At 47.3% G+C, this 21171-nt stretch overlaps 3 protein-coding genes across 4 annotated transcripts; 1 reads left to right on the top strand and 2 right to left on the bottom strand.

The window, feature by feature from the left end:
* The first annotated feature begins 1250 nt into the window (after positions 1–1250).
* On the top strand, positions 1251–5015 carry LOC127306168 (NF-X1-type zinc finger protein NFXL1). Its single transcript, XM_051336782.2, has one exon. It carries the CDS (start codon positions 1362–1364, stop codon positions 4788–4790), a length of 3429 nt encoding a protein of 1142 aa, XP_051192742.1. The 5' UTR covers positions 1251–1361; the 3' UTR covers positions 4791–5015.
* A 3645-nt stretch (positions 5016–8660) lies between these two features.
* On the bottom strand, positions 8661–11524 carry LOC127306166 (2,3-bisphosphoglycerate-dependent phosphoglycerate mutase 1). Of its 2 annotated transcripts, none has more exons than XM_051336781.2 (9): positions 11258–11524; positions 10847–11079; positions 10529–10752; positions 10300–10418; positions 10047–10203; positions 9705–9806; positions 9501–9620; positions 9142–9200; positions 8661–9043 (listed from the first exon to the last, which is right to left on the bottom strand). In XM_051336781.2, the coding sequence occupies exons 2-8, from the start codon at positions 11073–11075 to the stop codon at positions 9156–9158; spliced, it is 996 nt and encodes a 331-aa protein (XP_051192741.1). In that variant the 5' UTR covers positions 11076–11079; positions 11258–11524; the 3' UTR covers positions 8661–9043; positions 9142–9155. The 2 variants fall into 2 exon arrangements, with proteins under 2 accessions (XP_051192741.1, XP_051192740.1); XM_051336780.2 differs by having other exon boundaries at positions 10847–11076.
* A 7160-nt stretch (positions 11525–18684) lies between these two features.
* On the bottom strand, positions 18685–20355 carry LOC127306165 (photosynthetic NDH subunit of lumenal location 4, chloroplastic). Its single transcript, XM_051336779.2, has 6 exons — positions 19942–20355; positions 19720–19812; positions 19539–19599; positions 19363–19431; positions 19045–19165; positions 18685–18930 (listed from the first exon to the last, which is right to left on the bottom strand). The coding sequence occupies exons 1-5, from the start codon at positions 20299–20301 to the stop codon at positions 19098–19100; spliced, it is 651 nt and encodes a 216-aa protein (XP_051192739.1). The 5' UTR covers positions 20302–20355; the 3' UTR covers positions 18685–18930; positions 19045–19097.
* Between the last annotated feature and the right edge of the window lie 816 nt (positions 20356–21171).

Here is a 21171-nt window from a genome sequence, read left to right as displayed (position 1 = left end):
GCAATTAAGAACATGGTACATGATATGCATCTACTCATACATCTTACACATGATTGGATTCAAATCTCAAATACCCAACTCATAGAATAAATATCCACCACATAGGAATTACATATATGACCATAATCATGCTGAGGAACTTATATGATGCAAGATCATTGATAGAACAAGAGATAAATATATCCAGGTACCGCCACAAACTCATAGTCCATAGCTGGACTACTCCCTCTTCATCATGGTGATGATGGTGGAGATATTGGAGAAGGTAGAGATCCCTATGGTGACGGCTCCGACAGAGTTTCCCCTCCAATCTTCGTTGTGTGGGCATGTCATTTACCATGGATTTTCACCCAGTGAACGACGTGGATGCTTTAGCATGCTAGATTCTTCGCCGACATGCCGGATTCATCGATGGTGAGCTCTAGACGACGTTGATGTTGCCGTGGCGTGTGATTTTGCTACATGTGTGCATATTTTTTTGTTGTATATGTATGGACAAAGTGCTACAATGATGTATGTGTATGCTAATGTTACATGGGCGTTCTCGTAATGTTAGATGAGCTAAGAAAAATGTCGGATTCATTGGTTCTTTTTGTTAGAGACTGCAAGACTATATTTAGATTTTGCTCCAAACAAATAGAGATTTGTTACATATGATTTTTTTTGCTGTTTGGTCATGCTGGAAATGTTGTGAAAGTTTATTATGCTACATGTTGCAAGTTTTTACGGATGTTCAGAAAAATGTTGCAAAATAAAATCACATTTTTAAACATGCTTCATACACAGAAAAATGTTACTGTAGTTTTCTTTTTGCAACATAAGATTTTATAGCTACAACCTGCTGATAGCTAGCGGTTGCATCTACGAGTGAAAATAGGAATAACAAATATTGACTTGCAGAACCTATGCCGTCAAGCTTGTGTCTGCTGAATTGTGGTGCAAAATTGGAGTGTTTTCAGGTTAATTTTTTTGAAACATTAAAATACTTAACATATTCATCCATCCATGTAAAACAGTACTGGTAAATCTTTGATCTAAAATACCGGTGAATTTCAAATGATCTCAACACATATATGATGAATCCCACAAATCCGAAGACACCAGAAAAATCATTATTTGCTCTTTTTATAATTTCATTTTTTGTTTGACGTGTGTTTTCATAATTTATTTATTGTGGAGTACCACTAGGAGTAGAAGAAAAGGCACGTTTTGGTTTATGATTCGTTTCCCAAATCAAAAATAGGTGTACCTGTACATTGCCCAAGTCCTCCAGCACAATCCCCCAATCGCCGCCGCGCCGCCTCTCCCCCAACTCCCCGGCGGAGGACGCAGCAACCCTAGGTTTTCCGCCCCGCCGCCGCATGCAGCCCTCCGCCGATCGACGCCGCGGCAACCCATCCACGGCCGCCTCCCGTGGTGTATGGCGGCCCCGATCCGCCGCTGCGCCTACCCCCACCGCCGCTGACCCCCATCCTCCGATCCCCACCAACGCCGCCCCCCACCACCATGACAACGCCGCCCCCATCCTACCCCTCCCGAATCCGGCCTCCGACGCCCGCCCTCACCACCGCCGCCAACGCCGCCCGAACCCCACCAACCGCCACGCCCCGCCGCAGGAGAGGGCTCCGACCAACCACAGCAACAGCAACATCAGCAGTCACCGCCCCGCCCCGCCGCCGGACAGGGCTCCGGCCAACCACAGCAACAGCAGGAGCCACCGCCGACCCCCGCCGCAGGAGAGGACTCCGCTCGCGCCCGCGACCGCGGCCGCTCCTGCGCCGGCAGGAGCGGCGGTGCCGCAGCTGGTGCAGGAGATCCAGGACAAGCTGGCGCGGGGCGCGGTGGAGTGCATGATCTGCTACGACATGGTGCGGAGGTCGGCGCCCGTGTGGTCCTGCGGCAGCTGCTTCTCCATCTTCCACCTCCCCTGCATCCGCAAGTGGGCGCGCTCCCCGGCCTCCGTCTCCGACGCCTCCGACCCGGCCGCCTCCTGGCGCTGCCCAGGCTGCCAGTCCGTGCACGACGTCCCGGCCCGCGACATCGCCTACACCTGCTTCTGCCGCCGGCGCCGCGACCCCCCCAACGACCTCTTCCTCACCCCGCACTCGTGCGGCGAGCCTTGCTCCAAGCCCCTCGGGAGGACCGATCCTGCTGCCAAGGGCGTCTCCCCCGATGACGATGCTGCCCCCAGGTGCCCGCACCTCTGCGTCCTGCAGTGCCACCCTGGGCCGTGCCCACCCTGCAAGGCGTTTGCTCCGGAGCGGCCGTGCCCTTGCGGCAAGCAGTCTATCGTGCGGCGGTGCGCGGACCGGAGTACGCCTGTTACATGTGGGCAGCAATGCGAACAGCTCCTCCCCTGCCGGAGGCACCGCTGCGGGAAGGTATGCCACACCGGGCCTTGCGGGGACTGTCAGGTCAACTTCTCTGCGCAGTGCTTCTGTGGCAAGAAAACAGAGACGATGTTGTGCGGTGAGATGGTGGTGAAGGGGAGTCTTTCGGAGAAGGATGGGGTGTTCTCGTGCAGCGAGGCTTGTGGCCACAGTCTGGCATGCGGCAATCATGTCTGCCAGGATGTTTGCCACCCAGGGCCGTGCGGGGAGTGCGAGCTTGTGCCAGGGAAGGTCACCACATGTCATTGCGGCAAGACAAAGCTGCAGGAGAAGAGGGCGAGTTGTTTGGACCCAATCCCCACCTGTGACAAGGTCTGTGACAAGAAATTGTCGTGCGGGCTTCATAGGTGCAAGGTTACATGTCACGAGGGAAAGTGTCCACCATGCTTGGTGCGCGTTGAGCAGAGGTGCCGCTGTGGCTCATCAGTTCAGATGGTTGAGTGCTACATGGTCTTGATGGAAGAGTTCCGCTGCAACAAGCCTTGTGGCCGGAAGAAGAACTGCGGGAGGCACAGGTGCAGTGAGTGTTGTTGCCCGCTGTCGAAGCCGTTTGCTCAGCATGAAGGTGGTGGCAACATGGATCCCCATTTCTGCCAGATACCATGTGGTAAGAAGCTCCGTTGTGGGCAGCATGGATGCCAGCATCTCTGCCACAGCGGTCACTGCGAACCTTGCCGTGAGACCATATTCAGTGAGCTCTCTTGTGCCTGTGGCAGGACATCTATTCCGCCACCACAGCCGTGCGGCACACCAACTCCATCGTGCCCACACCAGTGCATGGTCCCTCGGCCTTGTGGGCATCCAGCTTCGCATCAATGCCATTTTGGGGACTGCCCACCTTGCGTTGTGCCAGTGATGAGGGAATGCACTGGGGGACATGTGATGTTAAGGAACATCCCTTGTGGTTCAAAGGATATTAGATGCAACCAGCCCTGTGGAAAGAACCGTCAATGTGGACTGCATGCTTGTGCCAGGACTTGCCATCCTCCCCCTTGTGATGCGCCGACCGCAAATGGAGATGCGAGTTCAAGCTCTGGGAGCAAAGTTTCATGTGGACAGTTATGTGGTGTCCCAAGGAGGGAATGCAAGCACACTTGCAATACCCCATGCCACCCATCATCACCTTGCCCAGACGTGAGATGTGAAGTCCGTGTGACTATTACCTGTTCTTGTGGCCGTATCACTTCAACTGTGCCCTGCAGTGCTGGTGGATCCTACAATGGCGATAGTATGTTTGATATCTCCATCATACAGCAGCTGCCAATGCCTCTCCAACACGTGGAATCAAATGGGAAGCGGATACCTCTTGGGCAGAGGAAACTTTGCTGTGATGAGGAGTGTGCAAAAATGGAGAGGAAAAAGGTCCTTGCTGAAGCTTTTGACATAACACCGCCCAATCTGGATGCATTACATTTTGGTGAGAACTCAAATGCATCGGAGTTGCTCTCTGATCTTTTCCGGCGCGAGCCAAAGTGGGTGCTAGCCATAGAGGAGAGGTGCAAATTTCTTGTGCTTGGGAAGGCAAGAGGAAATTCTTCAAGCAACATCAAGGTCCATGTCTTCTGTCACATGACGAAGGATAAGAGGGATGCTATCAGGCTCATTGCAGATAGGTGGAAGCTGTCTGTTCAGGAGGTTGGTTGGGAGCCCAAGCGTTTTGTTACCATTCATGTCACACCCAAGTCAAAGGCACCTGCTCGCGTTCTGGGTTCCAAGGCTGGTATCCATGTCTCTGCTTCCCATCCTTACTTTGATCCCATGGTGGACATGGACCCGAGGCTTGTTGTTGCAATGCTGGACCTGCCAAGGGAAGCTGATGTTAGCTCTCTAGTCTTGAGGTTTGGTGGGGAGTGTGAATTGGTTTGGCTGAATGACAAGAATGCCTTGGCGGTCTTCAGTGATCCAGCTAGAGCCGCGACAGCGCTGAGGCGGCTGGACCATGGGTCTGCTTACCAGGGTGCTGCAATGTTTTGTCCAAGCAGCACCACTCAGGCTTCGTCATCAGGCAATGTGTGGGTTGGAGCACAGAGGGACGGAGTATCGGCTGCAAAGACCAGCGCCAATCCATGGAAGAAGGCTGGTACCTCTGAATCTGACCCATCTGTTGGTCATTCTCCAGGGACAAGTCTGCTTGGCCAAGCTCCAGGGTCAGGGTGGAGGTGTGCTGACACTCCTGGTCAGGCCATGGGTACAAACAGATGGAATGCTCTGGAGTCTGCTGCTGCGACAAGCTCCGGGGCAACCGACAAACGCAAGATGCCTCCTCGCACTGATGCTGGGTCCTCCAGCGCTTCTGCTCCTCGCCCAGACATTGGGTCCAGTGCAGCCCCAAACGCTAGGCAAGCAGTGCCCAAGCTGCAGCCAGACTTTGAAGTGGAAGACTGGGAAGAATCGTGCTGAGTGATGAGGCAGAGGCGGTTTGGTCGAGATGGCTTGTTTCTGTTCAGATATCATCTTTCTCTCATTTTCTTTTGGTTAATAATGTATATCAAGGCTCGTGTTCTGTCAAGTAGGTTCCTGCTTGTTGCCTGTTGGCTGTTCGGTCAGAAGTACTGATTTCCTAAGGCTTCTTCTTCTTAAGACTTTTATTTGAACTAAGAAAGAAGATGACATAACTTTGCCTTCTCTGCTGACTTTCTGGGTTTGTTATGGATTGCTTGTGTGGTTCGTGTTCGTTTTGCTCTTCTGTTGTGGCAGGAGGACCTGAGGACCTGTTTGGTTCTTTGTTCAACTGATTCCCATTTTCGAAATCAACCTCAGCGATGTATGGTGGTATGATGAAAATGTATTCCTCACAGAACTCTCCAGTCTCCACTATGTAGGCTAGTCCAGTTGTTTATAGTGGCGTGGTGCAGAGACAGATGAAGGCTCCTGAACACTTGATACTTATGGTTATAGGCAGCACATCGCATTCCGGCGCACTCTCTGCTGCAGCCATATTCAACCTCTCGAGGTAAACTCACCGAACCATCCCCCAACCTCAGGCCACGGTCTGCCTGGAGCATTTACGGAACATTCACTACATTTTCATTCCTTTTTCTGAGTTGCAGGTCGAAGTGGAGTTAGGGCTACGTGAGCTAGTACCGGGGTACGTATGCTAGTAGTAATTATAGAGACTACTGGGAATTCAAGGCGCCCATGTATCTCCAGTGATGCACTGAGCACATGAATCGTCTCATAGCAGGAAATAATAGTCACTGTTGTGTGGGTGACTGGGTGCTGAATAGTTTTATTGTTCGCCAGTATTGAACTTAGTCTGCCAAGTAATTTGTCTTTTCTTTTTCAATTCAAGTACTTTTGTCTTAAGAGTGTTTGTTGGGAGCAGGCAGTGCTGGATCAGGAGCATGTCTGGGTGATAGATTGGATCTTCTCTCTGATGAAGTTGTTGCTGAGCAGCTTACAAGGTTGATTCTTCATATCCGATTATGGAGCGCCTTTAGTCACTTTTATTTGTGCTGTCAGAAAGAAGGAAGATGTGTATTTGATATTGCACAGCAGCTGAGTTCCTCATAATTTTTGCTAGGGCCTAGAGCTATGGCTAATAATTTATAACAAAATATAATAGTGTTGTGTTCTTACTTCTTATGCTTGTAACCGATGTGTGCGACAGTGCACATGCTATATAACCCGATTTCAACCTATTCTACCTGTATCTTTTGGAATTCCTCTGAGCAGAAAGTGATATGTATAATGTACATATTTATTACATTACAGTTCTCTGTACAATATAGATATTCTTATGCTTTATGTTTGATCCACCTTTACTAATGTTCAGACTACCTTAGAGTATCCTAACATTTTGAAACACGGATGTACTCATGTTTTGATTGAGATTATCGACACCTGTTTACGTTTCGTGTTTTAGGAATATACAATTTTTGGCCTTGAATATCAGAAGAAAGTTACCAAATCTTTTGCTCTAGTTACTGCAATATTTGGTCAAGTTAGCCTTCTATCTGGTTACTCAGCATGCCAAATTGGATTTTCAAGCTGAACCAATTGTTAACCTGAATTTGGACCATTGCTGTGTTCTCCACCATCTTCTTGAGCATGAGGAGCTTATATATTGGTTATTACTCCCTCCTTTTCAATTTATGAGGCCTAAAATGTTGTCAGCTTCTTCCATATTATAAGGTGCGCGTGGAGTTCTTTCGTGTTGCCCATATTTACTACATTTTCCTCTCCTGCATTTGTAACTTGTAAGTAGTAGTTTAGTATCCTCACCATGGTTATCTTCTCTGTATCCGGAAATACACTTTTGAACCCATGTGCATATGCTCCTGTCACCACAAAAAACAATTTAAAATGTCAAAAAATTCCGAACAAAATTTTTGCGCATGCATATCAACATTCTAGGGTTTGCAATGGAGTTACTACTGTGACTCCAAGTATGCCTTATGATTTGCAATGGAGTTAGTACATTTCTCGTTATGCAACTTCATAACCTGAATAGCAAGATTTTTACTAGGGCATTATGGTATTAAGGGACTAATAATATTATGTTGATAGTTGATGTAATCTTCTTGACCTTCCCACACTGGCATCTCATTGTGTTTTTTGTTATTATCTGGCATTAAAAAGTTGATGCTGAAGAGGTGATGTACACTGAAAGAATTGTGGCGTGACTGAAGCGCTAGAGATTTAAACATGAAGGACACTGGTCAGAAAATGTGGAGATCTTTCAATGAACTAATGCTTGTTCAGCACACTTCTCTGCTTAACTGATAAAGTGTTGTTTTACATGACACATGCCATGGTTTCCGTGGTAGTTATGTGCTTATGGAGTTATGGACATGTTCTATACATGCCTGACATGGTAGAGTACAAAACATAATTGTGTATGTCGTAACGGACATATTTCCACTTGGTAACAACTGAAGTGGATTATGATATAACTCACTTTTGTGGGATAGTGAGATTTAACTGTTAACGGACCCTGCTAACTGTCATGCCACATTGAGCTCATTGACCGTGAAATTTCGAACTTCTAACTTTGACTTAGTGTTATGCCAACTTCAGTTATGTGCTATTCTTTCATCAACATACTGAATGAGAAATCTTGGTCTTCAATATAACTTCCGTATCAAGTTGCAATTGGCAATCTTATTGAATGAGAAATGTGAAGTGCTATGTTCTTAGTTTTCCATCATTGATATGTTCGATATAATTGGTGCCTTTAAATAATTTGTTCACGTTTTCGCTGTGGTGCTTTGTTTTGATAGGTGGGATAAATCTAAGCCTGCCGATGTGTCAAACATAATACTTCTCAAGTTCAGTGAGGCAATGTACCAGTCACACCTTAATAAGTAACATTTGAATTCAGATGTTAATGCGCAACTACAATTTGTGAACCGCCGGAACCTGTGGAAGGTAGGTTCCAGTTTTGCGTGGTCTGATTTCATGTGCTGCTGACGACGAGCAAGTAGATGACAAACACACTTTTCAGAAGTTCTGTTTCATCATGGAACTGGCACTTGTTGGCAATGTTTAGATTTCTGTGAATGATCCTCCTGTAATCAGCTCCCCATGATTTTTGTTGCGTTTGAGATTAACTTGTATAAACCGAACAGACCATTTCTGTAATGGCCAATGGGGGCTTTGCAGTCGGCACAATCGTGTTACAGTTTTTTTTGGGAGAAGAACAGGCTGAACTGCCAAATACACTTCACCCTGTTTTGGAATAGCCAAACATAGTCTATTGTATATTTGCATTTCCCTCTATATTTTTTTAGTATTAGTATGCCTTGCTGGCTTGCTGTTCTTGGCCGGGCATGTGCTGAAAATGGGTGGCAGGGCCAGGGAGGGAATTGTGTCGAGCTAGGGGCTTCTTGCTGCTTGGGTTTAGCCCTTTTTGTTTGTATTTTTTCCTTTGTATTTAGCAACTGAGCACCGTCAATTTCTAGATGACAGATGAAGGTGCCTACTGCCTGGATGCTTCTGGTTTCTGTCAAGATATTGCCGGTTTTGATATGAGCCATGTTAGGAGTATGGTGTGGGTATTAGTGCCATGGATTACTTGCTGCTAGGATGACATGGGTGGTAAATAAACTACGAGGAGCGTCAAACCTATCAACATGCGATGTGGCAATTAGGCGTTTTTATCACATGGAGGCGTGCGGTTTTTAAATATTCCTTCCACATATTTTTCCTAGTTGAAGAATAGCTTCAATTTTTGAAAATAAGCCACAAAAGCTGGGCAGCTGGGCGCTTGTGTTTGTCCTTTTACAGAGGCTGGAGAATACAAACCAAATGGCAGAAAGATGACACGTGTACAGGACGAGTAGGGATCATATACTGGGCCAAGACCTCACAGAAGAATATGGGGGAAATGTTCTGATCACATAGTATCATTTCAGACAACCCAACACAATCCGTTGCAGTCGCATCTAAAGAATGGGGAATAAATGAAACTGAACACATGGGTAACCAGAATTTATCCCCATTTTATCTTTCAGGACCGTAACCTATACTCTCCCTAGATTTTAGTGTTACAGGCTGCAAGGTATCAAAGAAACAGAGGAGACGCTACAAACTGCAGCAACTCCTTATATCTCAAGGTTACTGATGCTCAATAGTATGAAGTTAACCCAGTTTGCAGGGGGTATTGCATGTTCGACGAATGATGAAGCCTCGGTCACTGCTTGAAATAAAGCCTGCATACCAATTCAAGATAAAGGATGGACATTAAAGCAATCTCTCCCGGATAATTTTCTTTCTGCCATGTATGAAAATAGCAAAAATGTTTACTTACAGATGGTTACTGTCTTACTGAACCATGCCGTCAAGCTTCTGTCTATACTTGGCCAAATTCTACAGTCAAAGTTGGAGAGTTTCCGAGTCAAACTATGAAACATGCAAACCTTAACACATTCCTCCATTCACATTGATGAATCCTACTAATCAGAAGACATCAGAAATCTGTATTGTTGTTCTATAGTTTTATGTGGAGTAGAAAAAGGCAACGTTATCTGTTTTGGTTTATGATTAAATCAAATATAGTTGTGCCTACACAAAAGATCTTGAAATTTCAGATAATTATCAAGTTATGTTACTGAACATGAAGTTGGTGAATCAAACACTTTCCAGCTGCAAAATAGAGAGGACTCTCACCTTGGTATAAGCATAAACACCTGCCTCAGAAGGTCCAGCTGGACTCCCCCGCCTGATAAATTTCCCTTCCTTAAATATGTACAGCATAGGAATGCCAGTTGACAACTCAAGGCTGATTACCTGAGGAAAGAAGTTTTATTAGCCATCTGAATAAAAGATTGCTGATTGTGAAGTGTAAATAAACTAGATAAAAAGTTATGTTACCTCTTGAGAAGTCAACTTGTCCAGATGCATTATAATTGAACGAAGTGAATTCCCATGGGCAGCAATCATAACATGCTTTCCAGCCACAAGCTGAGGTATAATCTGTAGATCAAAACATATGTTGGTTACGGTTAACGTACAAACTGGAAATGGCAAAAAAGGCAGTTAAATGCAGACTACTTTTTTTTGGGCCACATTGATGATAACAGAGGATACAGGTAAAAACAGAGAGTTATTCAGGTCCAACAAACAGTCTGGAGAGCAAAGGAAAACAATAAGTATCTACCACCTGTGTTCTACAAAAGGTCTAAGTAAATTAACAGCACCAAAGCATATCCTTACTTGATCTTTGAAATAAGAAACTGCTCTCTCCGCACACATCTCTAGGCTCTCGCCATTTGGGGGAGGAATGTCATAACTGCGACGCCATTCATGAACTTGGTCTTTGCCGAACCGATCAGCCGTTTCTTGCTTGTTAAGGCCTTGCAGTTCACCATACCTTTGAGACACAGTATTAGTAAAATCAAACGTGATATTCAAGAGGCAGAGGTAGAAAGAATGGAACAATCATTATAAGACATTAGCAAGCCCTTACATCCGTTCATTCAACTGCCAAGCTGTTATGACAGGAATGGATTGCTTCTTCGTCTCCTCACTGTATACCTCACTCCACTGGTGTGCCCGTTCGCTCTCGTTGTGCACAATAATTGGAACCTAGCACAGTCAGACATGAAGACCTCTGAATATGGTTGATCTAAAACGTTCACAACTTCAGATACAGCATGCTTCTGCTAGAAATCTGAGAGAGAAAGAAGGTAGAGCACCTTCTTACGACGATGCTGCATCATGGCAAGCATGGCGGTCATCTGAGCACGGATCAGCGATGAAGTGTATATGACATCAACTGGGATGTTGCATATCCTCTTACCCGCCTCAATCGCCTCGTTGACACCCTTCGGGGTCAGGGGCACATCGACGCAGCCAGTGAACAGGTTTTTCTCATTCCACAAGGATTCCCCGTGCCGAATCAGTATAAGCGCACTTTCACCTACAAGCACATGAGGAATAATCTTATAGCATCACGCTACCAGACAGAATAAATTGTAGCGTTGCATAGTCTAACAGAGCTTGAAGAAGATTACCTGCTTTCTTTGGGGTGCTCCCGCTCTCGGGGCTCGACGGTAGCTGGGTCGGTTCGATCACCGAAGATTGCGGTTTCGACGCGTAAACCAGACCCAGTTTCCGGCTGCTGGGACAGCAATTCGTTGCTGAAACAAAGCGCACATTGCAGGCCCTCCTATCGTGCCCGAAGCCGGCAGCACACCGCGGTTTGACGGAGACGAGCGCATGCTGAGAGGTGGAGGCAGCCATTCTGCTTCGCACCAAAAAGACAGCAAGGTCAATCGATCTTCAGATAGTCCACGCATCGAAACAGAATCAAAAGATATCAGGCGGGGAAGGAACGGCCGTCGAAACCGCGCTCCATTGCATTCCGAAATCCGAACCCAGGCCACAAACTGAAGGGGAAAAGCAAATGGCGAGAGGAGACGTACATGGATGGGGGGCAGGGAGGACGCGGCGGAGAAGAGCACCACCTCGGGGAGCTCGATCGGGAGAGGAGCGGCGCGTTTTATAGGCCCGTCGGTCGTGGAAACCGAGCCCGGGTTTCCTTGGCGAGATCTGCGGCGGCGGCGCGGGTCGCGGTCGCGGAGATCGCCGGGGAGCGGCGACGAAACCAAGAAGCGAACAATAGGAAAGAAAGGAAGGCTTTTTTTGTTGCTTGTGCGTGTGGGCGTGGTCGGTTTGTTCTTTGTTGGGCCTGTCTATGCTTGTGCTGTCTCAGGTTGGTTTTTATGCAAGTCGACCGGGTTAGTTTGGTCCATGGGAGAATGTGACTTTGGGTTGGTAGCGCTTGAAATAGAAAATTAAATTGATGTAGGACTACGTGATAAAATAGATTTTTTTTACATGATTTCCAAATTTGCTGAATTATGAAAATTCCATCATATCGGACAAGCTGTAACGGAAACGAAGGATAAAAAATACATGAAAAATCTAAAAGTGGTAGCAAGGTTCTTCGAAGTCGTCATCTCTAACCTCAAACTTTTACATCTCAAATTTTCATGGTGGGTCGGGTCAATAACCTTCACAATACCTTAACAAAGCACAAGACTCAAAGGTTTTAGATAGACAAAAAAAAGTCATCGACACCCAATATCCGAGAACATAATATAGATAAACATGATATGGCTAAGGACACACCCCTCAAAAGGCAAGTTATTAAACATTGATTCGGATGAAGAAGAGGGTACACATAAGATCAAAATGGGAGAACCTAACACACATGACACTATTATCACCGCCACCACCGCAAGAAAGGGCGAAGCGTCAGACAAAGATCCTGGCTCAAGGGCCATCAATCCGTTGGTCCAAAACACCACATGTTCTCCGATCTCGGATGCGTCAAGCACGACAACTGCACCATGATGGAAATTGAACAATTATCGACCTTTTTGTGCGACTCTGCTTTCACCGTCTAGACATTGTCACCAAGAATACACCAGCATTGATATAAAAACACTCTTCAATGTCAATATGTGTCAACCCTAGCCTCCGAGTGTCCGTTAAGACCACAAGCCCTTCTTCTAGACTCTAACCGCCATCTAGAGGTATTTCTCTCTCTGTCCAATGAATACTTTTGTTCCTTGTGCGTTTCATTTACGTGCCTTACCAACGATATTGAGGTGGTGCCAACATCTTGGCGATGGAATAAGCCATTCTTGCTTCCTCTCATCTATACACTTGAGGGCACAGTAACATGGTCTTCAAGATGCAACTATGTTTATTTTTGTAGACACATGTAAGTGAAGACAACATTGTAAATACTCCCCTCATCTACACATTCGAGTACATTCTTTTGCGTGAAAATTTAACGTTACTTTTATTTTTTTACCTAGCACACTAAAAATTTAGATATTATGTGTCCCTCAGTAGTCAAAGGTAGAACAAAATGGATATTTGGTTGTACACTTTCTTGATAGTTTTGGTGTAACGATGCGTGCCCTTTTGGGCCATCGATTGCATGTTATATATGTAGGGAAAAGCCCCCTACGTGGCAGTACAAAGGAGGTACGTGTACGGTCGGAGTACTACTCCGTACACGTACACGTATACATAGCACATACACTAACATTCCCCTTAATCTAAAGCTCGAGAGAGGTTTAGATTACGCTTGAATTCTTGCAAACCTTTGTCTGGAAGGGCTTTGGTAAACCCATCAGCAACCTGATCCTTGGTAGAGATAAATTTGATAGCAAGGCGATTGTGAGCAACACGCTCACGAACAAAGTGATAGTCAATCTCAATATATTTAGTACGAGCATGAAAAACTGGATTGGCAGACAGAAAAGTGGCACCTAAGTTATCACACCATAGGCAAGGCTTCTCATAGAGACGAACCCCAAGCTCACGAAGAAGAGCCTCAACCCATATCAACTCTGTGGTAGCATTGGCCAAAGCTTTATATTCTGCTTCTGTACTGGACCTGGACACAATAGCTTGTTTTCTGGCATGCCAAGAGACCAAATTAGGACCAATGAAAATGGCAAACGCTCTTGTGGAGCGCCTATCATCAATACAACCAGTCCAGTCAGCATCTGAGAATGCACTGAGAAGTGTGGAGGAGGACTTGCAAAAAGTAAGACCAAGACTGACAGTGTCCTTGACATAACGAAGTATACGCTTAACAACAGTCCAGTGAGCAGTGGTAGGAGCATGCAAGTATTGACAAACTTTGTTGACAGAGAAAGCCAAATCTGGGTGTGTGAGTGTAAGGTACTGAAGGCACCAACAATGCTTCTATACTGAGAGCTGTCATCAGGGCCAAGAGGAGTATCTTCATGTAAGGATAACGACTCGGATGAAGAGAACGGTGTAGGGGCGGGTTTGCACCCAAGCATGCCGACCTTGGCGACCAAATCATTTGCATACTTCTCCTGAGTAAGCAAAAGAGCATCATGTGTGCGTTTGACCTCAATACCAAGAAAGAAGTGAAGATGTCGCAAATCCTTAATAGCAAAGTGATCATTCAGATCTTTAATAAGTATAGAGACTGCATGATCAGAGTAGCTGGTGACAATAATATCATCAACATAGATGAGAACAAAAATAGTAACACCAGCTCGAGTGTAAAGGAACAAAGAAGTCTCAACCTTTGAAGGTGTAAAACCAAAATCCTGGAGTTTTGTACTCAAACAAGAATACCAGGCTCGAGGGGCTTGCTTCAAACCATAGAGAGCTTTATCAAGACGACATATATAATTAGGAGCATTGGGATGTGCAAAACTAGGAGGCTGCTTCATGTATACTTCCTCTTCCAGAATGCCATGAAGGAACACGATCTTGACATCTAGCTGCCTGAGACACCAGTTTCGAGACACAACAATAGATAGAACAACCCTGATAGTAGCTATTTTAACAACATGACTAAAAGTATCTTCATAGTCAATACCATATCGTTGCTTGAATCCCTTTGCAACCAAGCGAGCCTTGTAGCGATCAATGGTACCATCATCTCGTCGTTTGATACGATAAACCCACTTGCAGTCAATCAAATTTTTATTTGCACCGGGAGGAACAAGGTTCCATGTTTTGTTCATCATAAGAGCATCATATTCATCTTGCATATAGCAACACGCCAATTTGAGTCAGCAAGAGCATCAGGAAAATTGCGAGGTTCACCTGTAGAAGCAAGCATACCATAGCGCATAGTACCATCAGTATATTTCTTGGGCTGTCATATACCTCTCTGAATGCGAGTACGCGGTCCAGGAGGCGGAGAAGATGGTGCAGCAGGAGGCACCAAAGCATTGCTGGGCGCAGCTGATCTGGAGGGAGCAACGCCATGTGCACGTGCATGCGGGGAGACAGCACCATGCGGCTGCTCCGGAGTGGTGCGCGCATGCTCCAGGACAGGCGTTGGCCGCACATGCGGGGACACGGGGCCGTGGCGGGTCGAGGCGCGCGGAGTGGCGGGCACGGAAGATGAGGACGGCACAGAAGGCGAGTGCGGGGCGGGAGAATCCTCCTCACTTTCAGCGCCGGCTGGAGAAGAAGCTTCTCCAGAATCTGCCTCGGATCGGGTGCCAATTTTGTCATTTTTTGCAGTTTTTCAGCAGATGTTTGGGGAGTATTAGGAGCATCATTTTGCAAGGAATTTTCAGTAGCATCTGTAGGTTCCTGTAGAGCAACAGACAAAGGAACAGTAACATGCATAATAGGAGCCAAGTGGTCATCAATATTTTGGGCACTCTCATTAGGTGTGGTTGTAGGAAGAAGGAGGATTTCGCGTTTGAGGAGGGCACCGACGTTTGGATGCAAGGTGGCAAAAGGAAAAACGTTTTCATCAAAGACAACATCTCGAGAGATATAAACACGATCACTAGAGACATCCAAACATTTAACGCCCTTGTGTAGAGGACTATAGCCAAGAAAAACACATCGCGTGGAACGGAAAGCTAGCTTGCGTGTGTTATAAGGACGAAGATTAGGCCAACAAGCACAGCCAAAAGTGCGAAGAGCATCATAATTAGGAGTAACATGAAGAAGACGTTCAGCCGGGGACTCCATGTTAATGACTTTAGTGGGAAGCAAGTTAATGAGAAACTTGGCTATGAGAAAGGCATCTCAATATTTCAATGACATGGATGCATTGGCAAGTAAAGCAAGACCAACTTCCACTATATGAGTATGACGGTGTTTACGTTCAGCAGAACCATTTTGTTGATGAGCATGAGGACATGAGACATGATGAGAGATGCCAACTGTTTGAAAGAAAGCGTTAAGTTTCTCATATTCACCCCCCAATCAGGTTGCATAGTAACAATTTTACGATCAAATTTGCGCTCAACATATTGCTGAAAATTGAGAAAGACTTGATAAACATCAGAACACTTGTTGAGCAAATAAATCCATGTGAACTTGCTAAAATCATCGATAAAGCTTACATAGTATGCATGTTTTCTAACAGAGAGAGGAGCAGGACCCCATACATAAGAAATTTTTGGTTCCAAGGGAACAGAAGATCTACTGATAGACATGGGATATGGTAGCTGATGGCTCTTGGCTAACTGACAAGAGTCACAAACATACGGTGTAGTCTCTAGGGTGTAAGCTAGATTATTTCTCCTAAGTACTTGTTGAACCACAAATGAGGAAGGGTGTCCTAATCGACGATGCCATGTGGAAGACGACGGTTTTATTGTGATGAAAGCATGCTTGGAGGAGGCAGTGGAGATAGGCATCAAGGGATAGAGACCTCCATAGCATGGACCCCTAAACAGAGTTCGCCGAGTTTCTGTGTCCTTTATCAAAAATAAGAAAGGATGGAATTCAATAAAGACATGATTATCAAGAGTAAACAAATGAACATATAGCAGATTTTTAGATGCATTAGAAACATGTAGGATGGATTTAAGCTGAAAGGAATCATGAGGAGTGCGCAAAATTTAATGACCAACATGACTAATGTGCATACCTGTGCCTTCAGCAGTGCGAACACTGTCCTGTCCAGTATAAGGCTCATGAGTAGAGAGCTTATTCAGCTCTCCAGTAATGTGATCCGTGGCACCAGTATCATAATACCAATTTGTATCAACGCCATTGGAGGCAAAATTTGCCCCCTTCTGTCCACGGTCACCATCTCGGCCATCTCCATAGCGCCACCAGCAGTCACGGGCAGGATGTCCATGGATGGTGCGAATCTGGCAAGTGGTGTCCACATAGGGTGTAGGCTGTCGATCACGACGCCGACCACCATCACGTCGGCGATCATCATCATAGCGCCGGGGGCGCTCATCATCATAGCGCCGAGGACGCTCATCAACGTAGCGCCGAGGAGGCCAGTCATCTCTGTACCCGCAGTTGTCTTGGCGAGGCTGATCTTGGCGGCCACGGTCATCCTGGCGAGGACGATTGTCCTGGCGAGGCCGATCATCATACCGAGGGCGGCGATCATCTTGGCGAGGACGAGTATCCCGGTGAGCGGTGTTGGTCGAGGAAACAAACCTAGGGTCCTCACTTTTATTCTCCCGATCAAATTCTTGCACTTGACTAAGAAGCTCGGTAAGATTTGTATTTGGATTAGCACGAACTGCAACACGAGACGGCGGCAAGTTCAAAAGCAATAGATTTCATCTTGGCAAAATACTTATCTGCGGAGAGATCATTCTTGCGGGTGTCATTGAGCGCAGACCGGAGCTGCTGAATTCGTGTCTTGGACTTGGCAGCGACGTGGCTGTTGAGAGAGGCCCAGACTTCGGCCGAGGTCTCCAGGACAATGACATGGGAATGTACATCGGGTGAGAGGGTGTTGAGGAGCCACCTCAGCACTTGTTGATCACAAGCGATCCAGGACTCGTACTCAGTGTTGGCGATGGTGATCTTCTTGCCGTTAGCATCTCCAGCTTCGAGGGTTTCAGCGGGAGCCTTGTCAACTCCTTCGACGAGGTCAAGAACCCGTGCACCACGAAGCGCTGGGATGACGAGGGCCTTCCAGATGAGGGCATTCTCCCGCGTCAGTGAATTGTGATGGCGGCGACGATCCGAGGGCAGCAGCGAGGGCCGTGGCGGTCATGGCAGTTGATGAAGCCATCAGAGATCGGAGAAATCTAGGGTTTGAGTTTTGGACGTGGCAGCGGCGGCAGCAGAGGGCAGCGGCATATGTTTGGTTTGTTTTTGGATGTGTTTGGTGCGGCGACGGCAACTAAAGGAAGCGGCGGCGGCTGGGTTTTGGCTTGTGTGTATGTGTGCGGCGGCGGCAAGGCTGAGGCGGCGGCAAGGATGCGGCGGCGGCGGTTTGTGGCTTAGGGTTTCGGCAGCTAGAGGCAGGAAGATGCCTGCTCTGATACCATGATAGTTTTGGTGTAACGATGCGTGCCCTTTCGGGCCATCGGTTGCATGTTATATAGGTAGGGAAAAGCCCCCTACGTGGCAGTACAAAGGAGGTACGTGTACGATCGGACTACTACTCCGTACACGTACACGTATACATATCACATACACTAACATTTCTAGCAAATAATCTACATATGAAACGATTGAGAAAACAAGCAGAAGAAACATGGAGCATTTGGGTCTGATAGCCCCGGTAAGCAATCGTACTGTGTGCTCTTAATATTTAAAGTTGATCATGCAGTTGCACAGTTGAAGTTCAGTTGCCTCTTGGTGCAGACAAGCATTTCCCAAGCTCGGGCAGGAAGCTTTTGGCGCTCCCAAGAACCAATCCGGCTCCCCGGTTCTGAACTTTAGCCGTTAACTAACCCAGAGGCCAAATCAACCCAAACCTTGGTGACACGGACCCAATCGTTTCAAATGCTCCACTGTATTGATCAGTTGCTGGCGTGTGTACAGATAGGGAAACCTGAAACTGACGAGTTAAACTCAGTTTTAAAAATCAGAGAGTTGCTTAAGCTTTTCGTAGTTGGGACATTACTTTTTTTTAATTATCTGACGACATCCTCTCCAACAAACACAGACTTTATCCCATGTCAATCAACACACCGAAAAGAAAGACTAACGCTCAACAACACTTCGTGGGAAGGCTGGCTGCCGTTGACGGGACAGTCGTCGTTTTCTTTTAGATATGGCCTTGCCATTCTTCAGGCTTCACGCCTTCACCAAACCAACCAGGGCAGGTAGGTGGGCACCGTCTTTGCTTGATGCATTGATCGATGCTGCTGCAACTCTCGTGATTGAGATCTGTTTAATTAGTTGGGTTCATCTCAAAGGATATTCTCTTCCCGGTGCATATTCCCCTTTTGATGGCCAAGAACAGCTCGATCTCGGAGACCGTCTTCAAAGGTCCCAACTCAAACCTACCGCACATGCGCTTAGACCAGAATTCGTGGCAAGTTGTGATCAGCAAGACTGCACGACGATCCTCGCATGTTTTAAGCGTGTGCTGTGATTGTGTCACACCGGATTAAACTGTTGAAAGCTTTGGAACTCACAAGTCGTTATGCAGGATTTCCGTCTCCGCTTGAGCGAAGACGGCTCTGTACCGACAATCAGCAACGTAGTATATATCACAGCTCGATTACAGAGTGACGCTTACATGCTCCTCGTGCTCAAATATTTGTACAGATAACCACTCCCCTGTAGCCATTTTGCGCACTGGAATCCGAGGGGAGTTTGGTTCACCATCTTCCTCTACCGGTAGTTCCAAAAACTGCTAGAGAAAACAATATATAACTGCAGCAGCTGTAACGATGATGGAATATAAAAGGAGGGATCCATCTGTATGTAGGCGGAGAAAATGCATGTTCCTCGGAGAAAATCATACCTTCTATTGGACCTATGTTCACGGCTTTGTATGTTGACTGTCATGAAACGCCATCACTTGTAAATGCCAACGAGAAGAATATCGTATAGTATCGTGGAGTTTCCGGGAATGTTGCAGTCTCCTGTTAAAATAGGTGCATGGTCTGAGTTCATGTGCTGTCAACAACTAAGCTAGTCTTTTTTTTCGAGAATGAAACTAACTAACTAAGCTAGTCTGAATATGGTTGGTGTAAGTCGAGTCGAATGGAATCATAGGCACGTCTTTAAATACTCCGGTGTCTAATTTCCTGAACTGAAGAATTGGTTGCTGTTTCATTACCTGAGAAACAGCCGGCTGGTTCAGGCCCGTACGCCAAAATCGGAGGTATCATGAGCTTGCGCTTCCCACCTGTCAGCAGTATCAGACACTACACAGTTCAGAACAACATACAAGATTATTTTGGAATATGGAAGAGATCGTCAAGATGACAGTAGGTTCATAGTTTCTGACAGTACCGACGAGCATGGGTGGCACGCCACCACCACCGCCGATCCCCTGCTGAAGCCCTCGGAGGATCTGCGAACGAAAATGAGGTTTAACACTTTAACTAGCTCAGACCGACGATCACACTCTGCTCTAGAGAAAACTCTGCCGGATATGAACATTGCATTTTGCAGTGAGCGAAAGCTTTCGCACCTTTCCTGCACCGATGCGCATCGTGAGCGGCCTGCCGCGCTTGTAGCTGCTGTCGAACACTGTCCCGTCGGGGAACCTTGCGGTGTAGTGTATCTGACGACCATCGAGAGAAAACGGATTAACACTTGGAATATGTCAGTCTTATACTCTTATTCATCTGAGAGCACAGCGGTCGATCAGTGGAGCAGGTGCGAGGAGAAGGGGCGTTGCGTGGGCACTGACATTGATGAGCTCGCCGCGCTGTGGCTGCACCCCGGTGCCGACGGCGACGTCGCAGTAGCCGAGGCCGGACTTGGCGAAGCCCATGTCGCAGAGCTTCTCCCCGACAGTGGCGTAGTACTCGATGCGCGTGGCGCCGGCGTCCCCGACCGGCCCCAGCAGCGCGGCCGACGCCAGGAATCCCGCGCCCAGCGCGAGTACGCCCCTCCTGCTCGCGTCCGAAGACGTTGAAGTGGACGGTGACGCGGAGGAGCTGCATGAAGCAGCGACGGTGGCGAGGGCGCGGCTGCTTGGTCGGGCGGCCGGCGGCGACGGGATTGGGCTGGCGGCCATGAGCGAGAGCGGGGAGATAGGAGGCGGCATGATGATTATCTCCAAACTGTGGCTGCGAGCCGCGCGCGGGCAAAGGCAAAGGGGAGGTATCAGATATACACCGATCTGGTCGGGGGCGCGCGCGCACACACCCCCCACCTTTCTTTCCGTAGTTCGTGGGCTTGGCCCATTAAGGTGGCCGAACCGTTTCGCACACGAAATCAAACGTTCTCGCTCGTTCGTTTGTTACACGTCGCTGGTTCGAATCTTTCGAACCGTTCTTGCTCGTTCGCGGCTCCTCCTCCCTATCGCTCGCGCGCTCCCTATCGTATACTTCGCACAGGAATCCGTCGGGTTGGCAACTACTACCGCGAGCGGGTATTTAAGCTAGTGTTTTGCTCCTTCGATTAGCGATGGGGTGGGACTAAAAAAGTGGAACTGCTCTGGAAACGTGGTGCGCTTCCGAGTGCATGCGTACGTACTACGTAGCAATGTTCCGGGCCTTCCGGCCGCTTAATCCATACACGCGACGCTCCTGATCACCTACCATGCATGTACTGGGCCTAATTCATGCGACGTGACGCTCCCTGCCGCTTAAGTCATGTATGGCGTATTTGCTCCGGCCGTATAATCTATACGTACGCATGTACGTACCGAGCCGCCGGCCAGCTGCTAGCTTTGCTAGCTCCTGCCACTCCTAGCTGCGTAGCTACATTTTCTGTCACTCATTTTCTTAGACGAGAGGAACAATAACTTCGATGAAGCGAAACAACAACCTCGACGAAGGGGAACACCAGTCTAGATGGTAGGGAACAACATCCTAGACGGAGAGGAACAACATCTAGATAGTAGGGAACAACTATCTACACAGCAGGGAACAACTATCTACACGGCAGGGAACAACTATCTACACGGCGGGGA

This window comes from Lolium perenne, chromosome 6 (assembly GCF_019359855.2).
Source record: "Lolium perenne isolate Kyuss_39 chromosome 6, Kyuss_2.0, whole genome shotgun sequence".
Classification (NCBI taxonomy): domain Eukaryota; kingdom Viridiplantae; phylum Streptophyta; class Magnoliopsida; order Poales; family Poaceae; genus Lolium; species Lolium perenne.
Note: the sequence above shows the minus strand (reverse complement) of the source record. Positions and strands in the feature narration are given on the sequence as shown.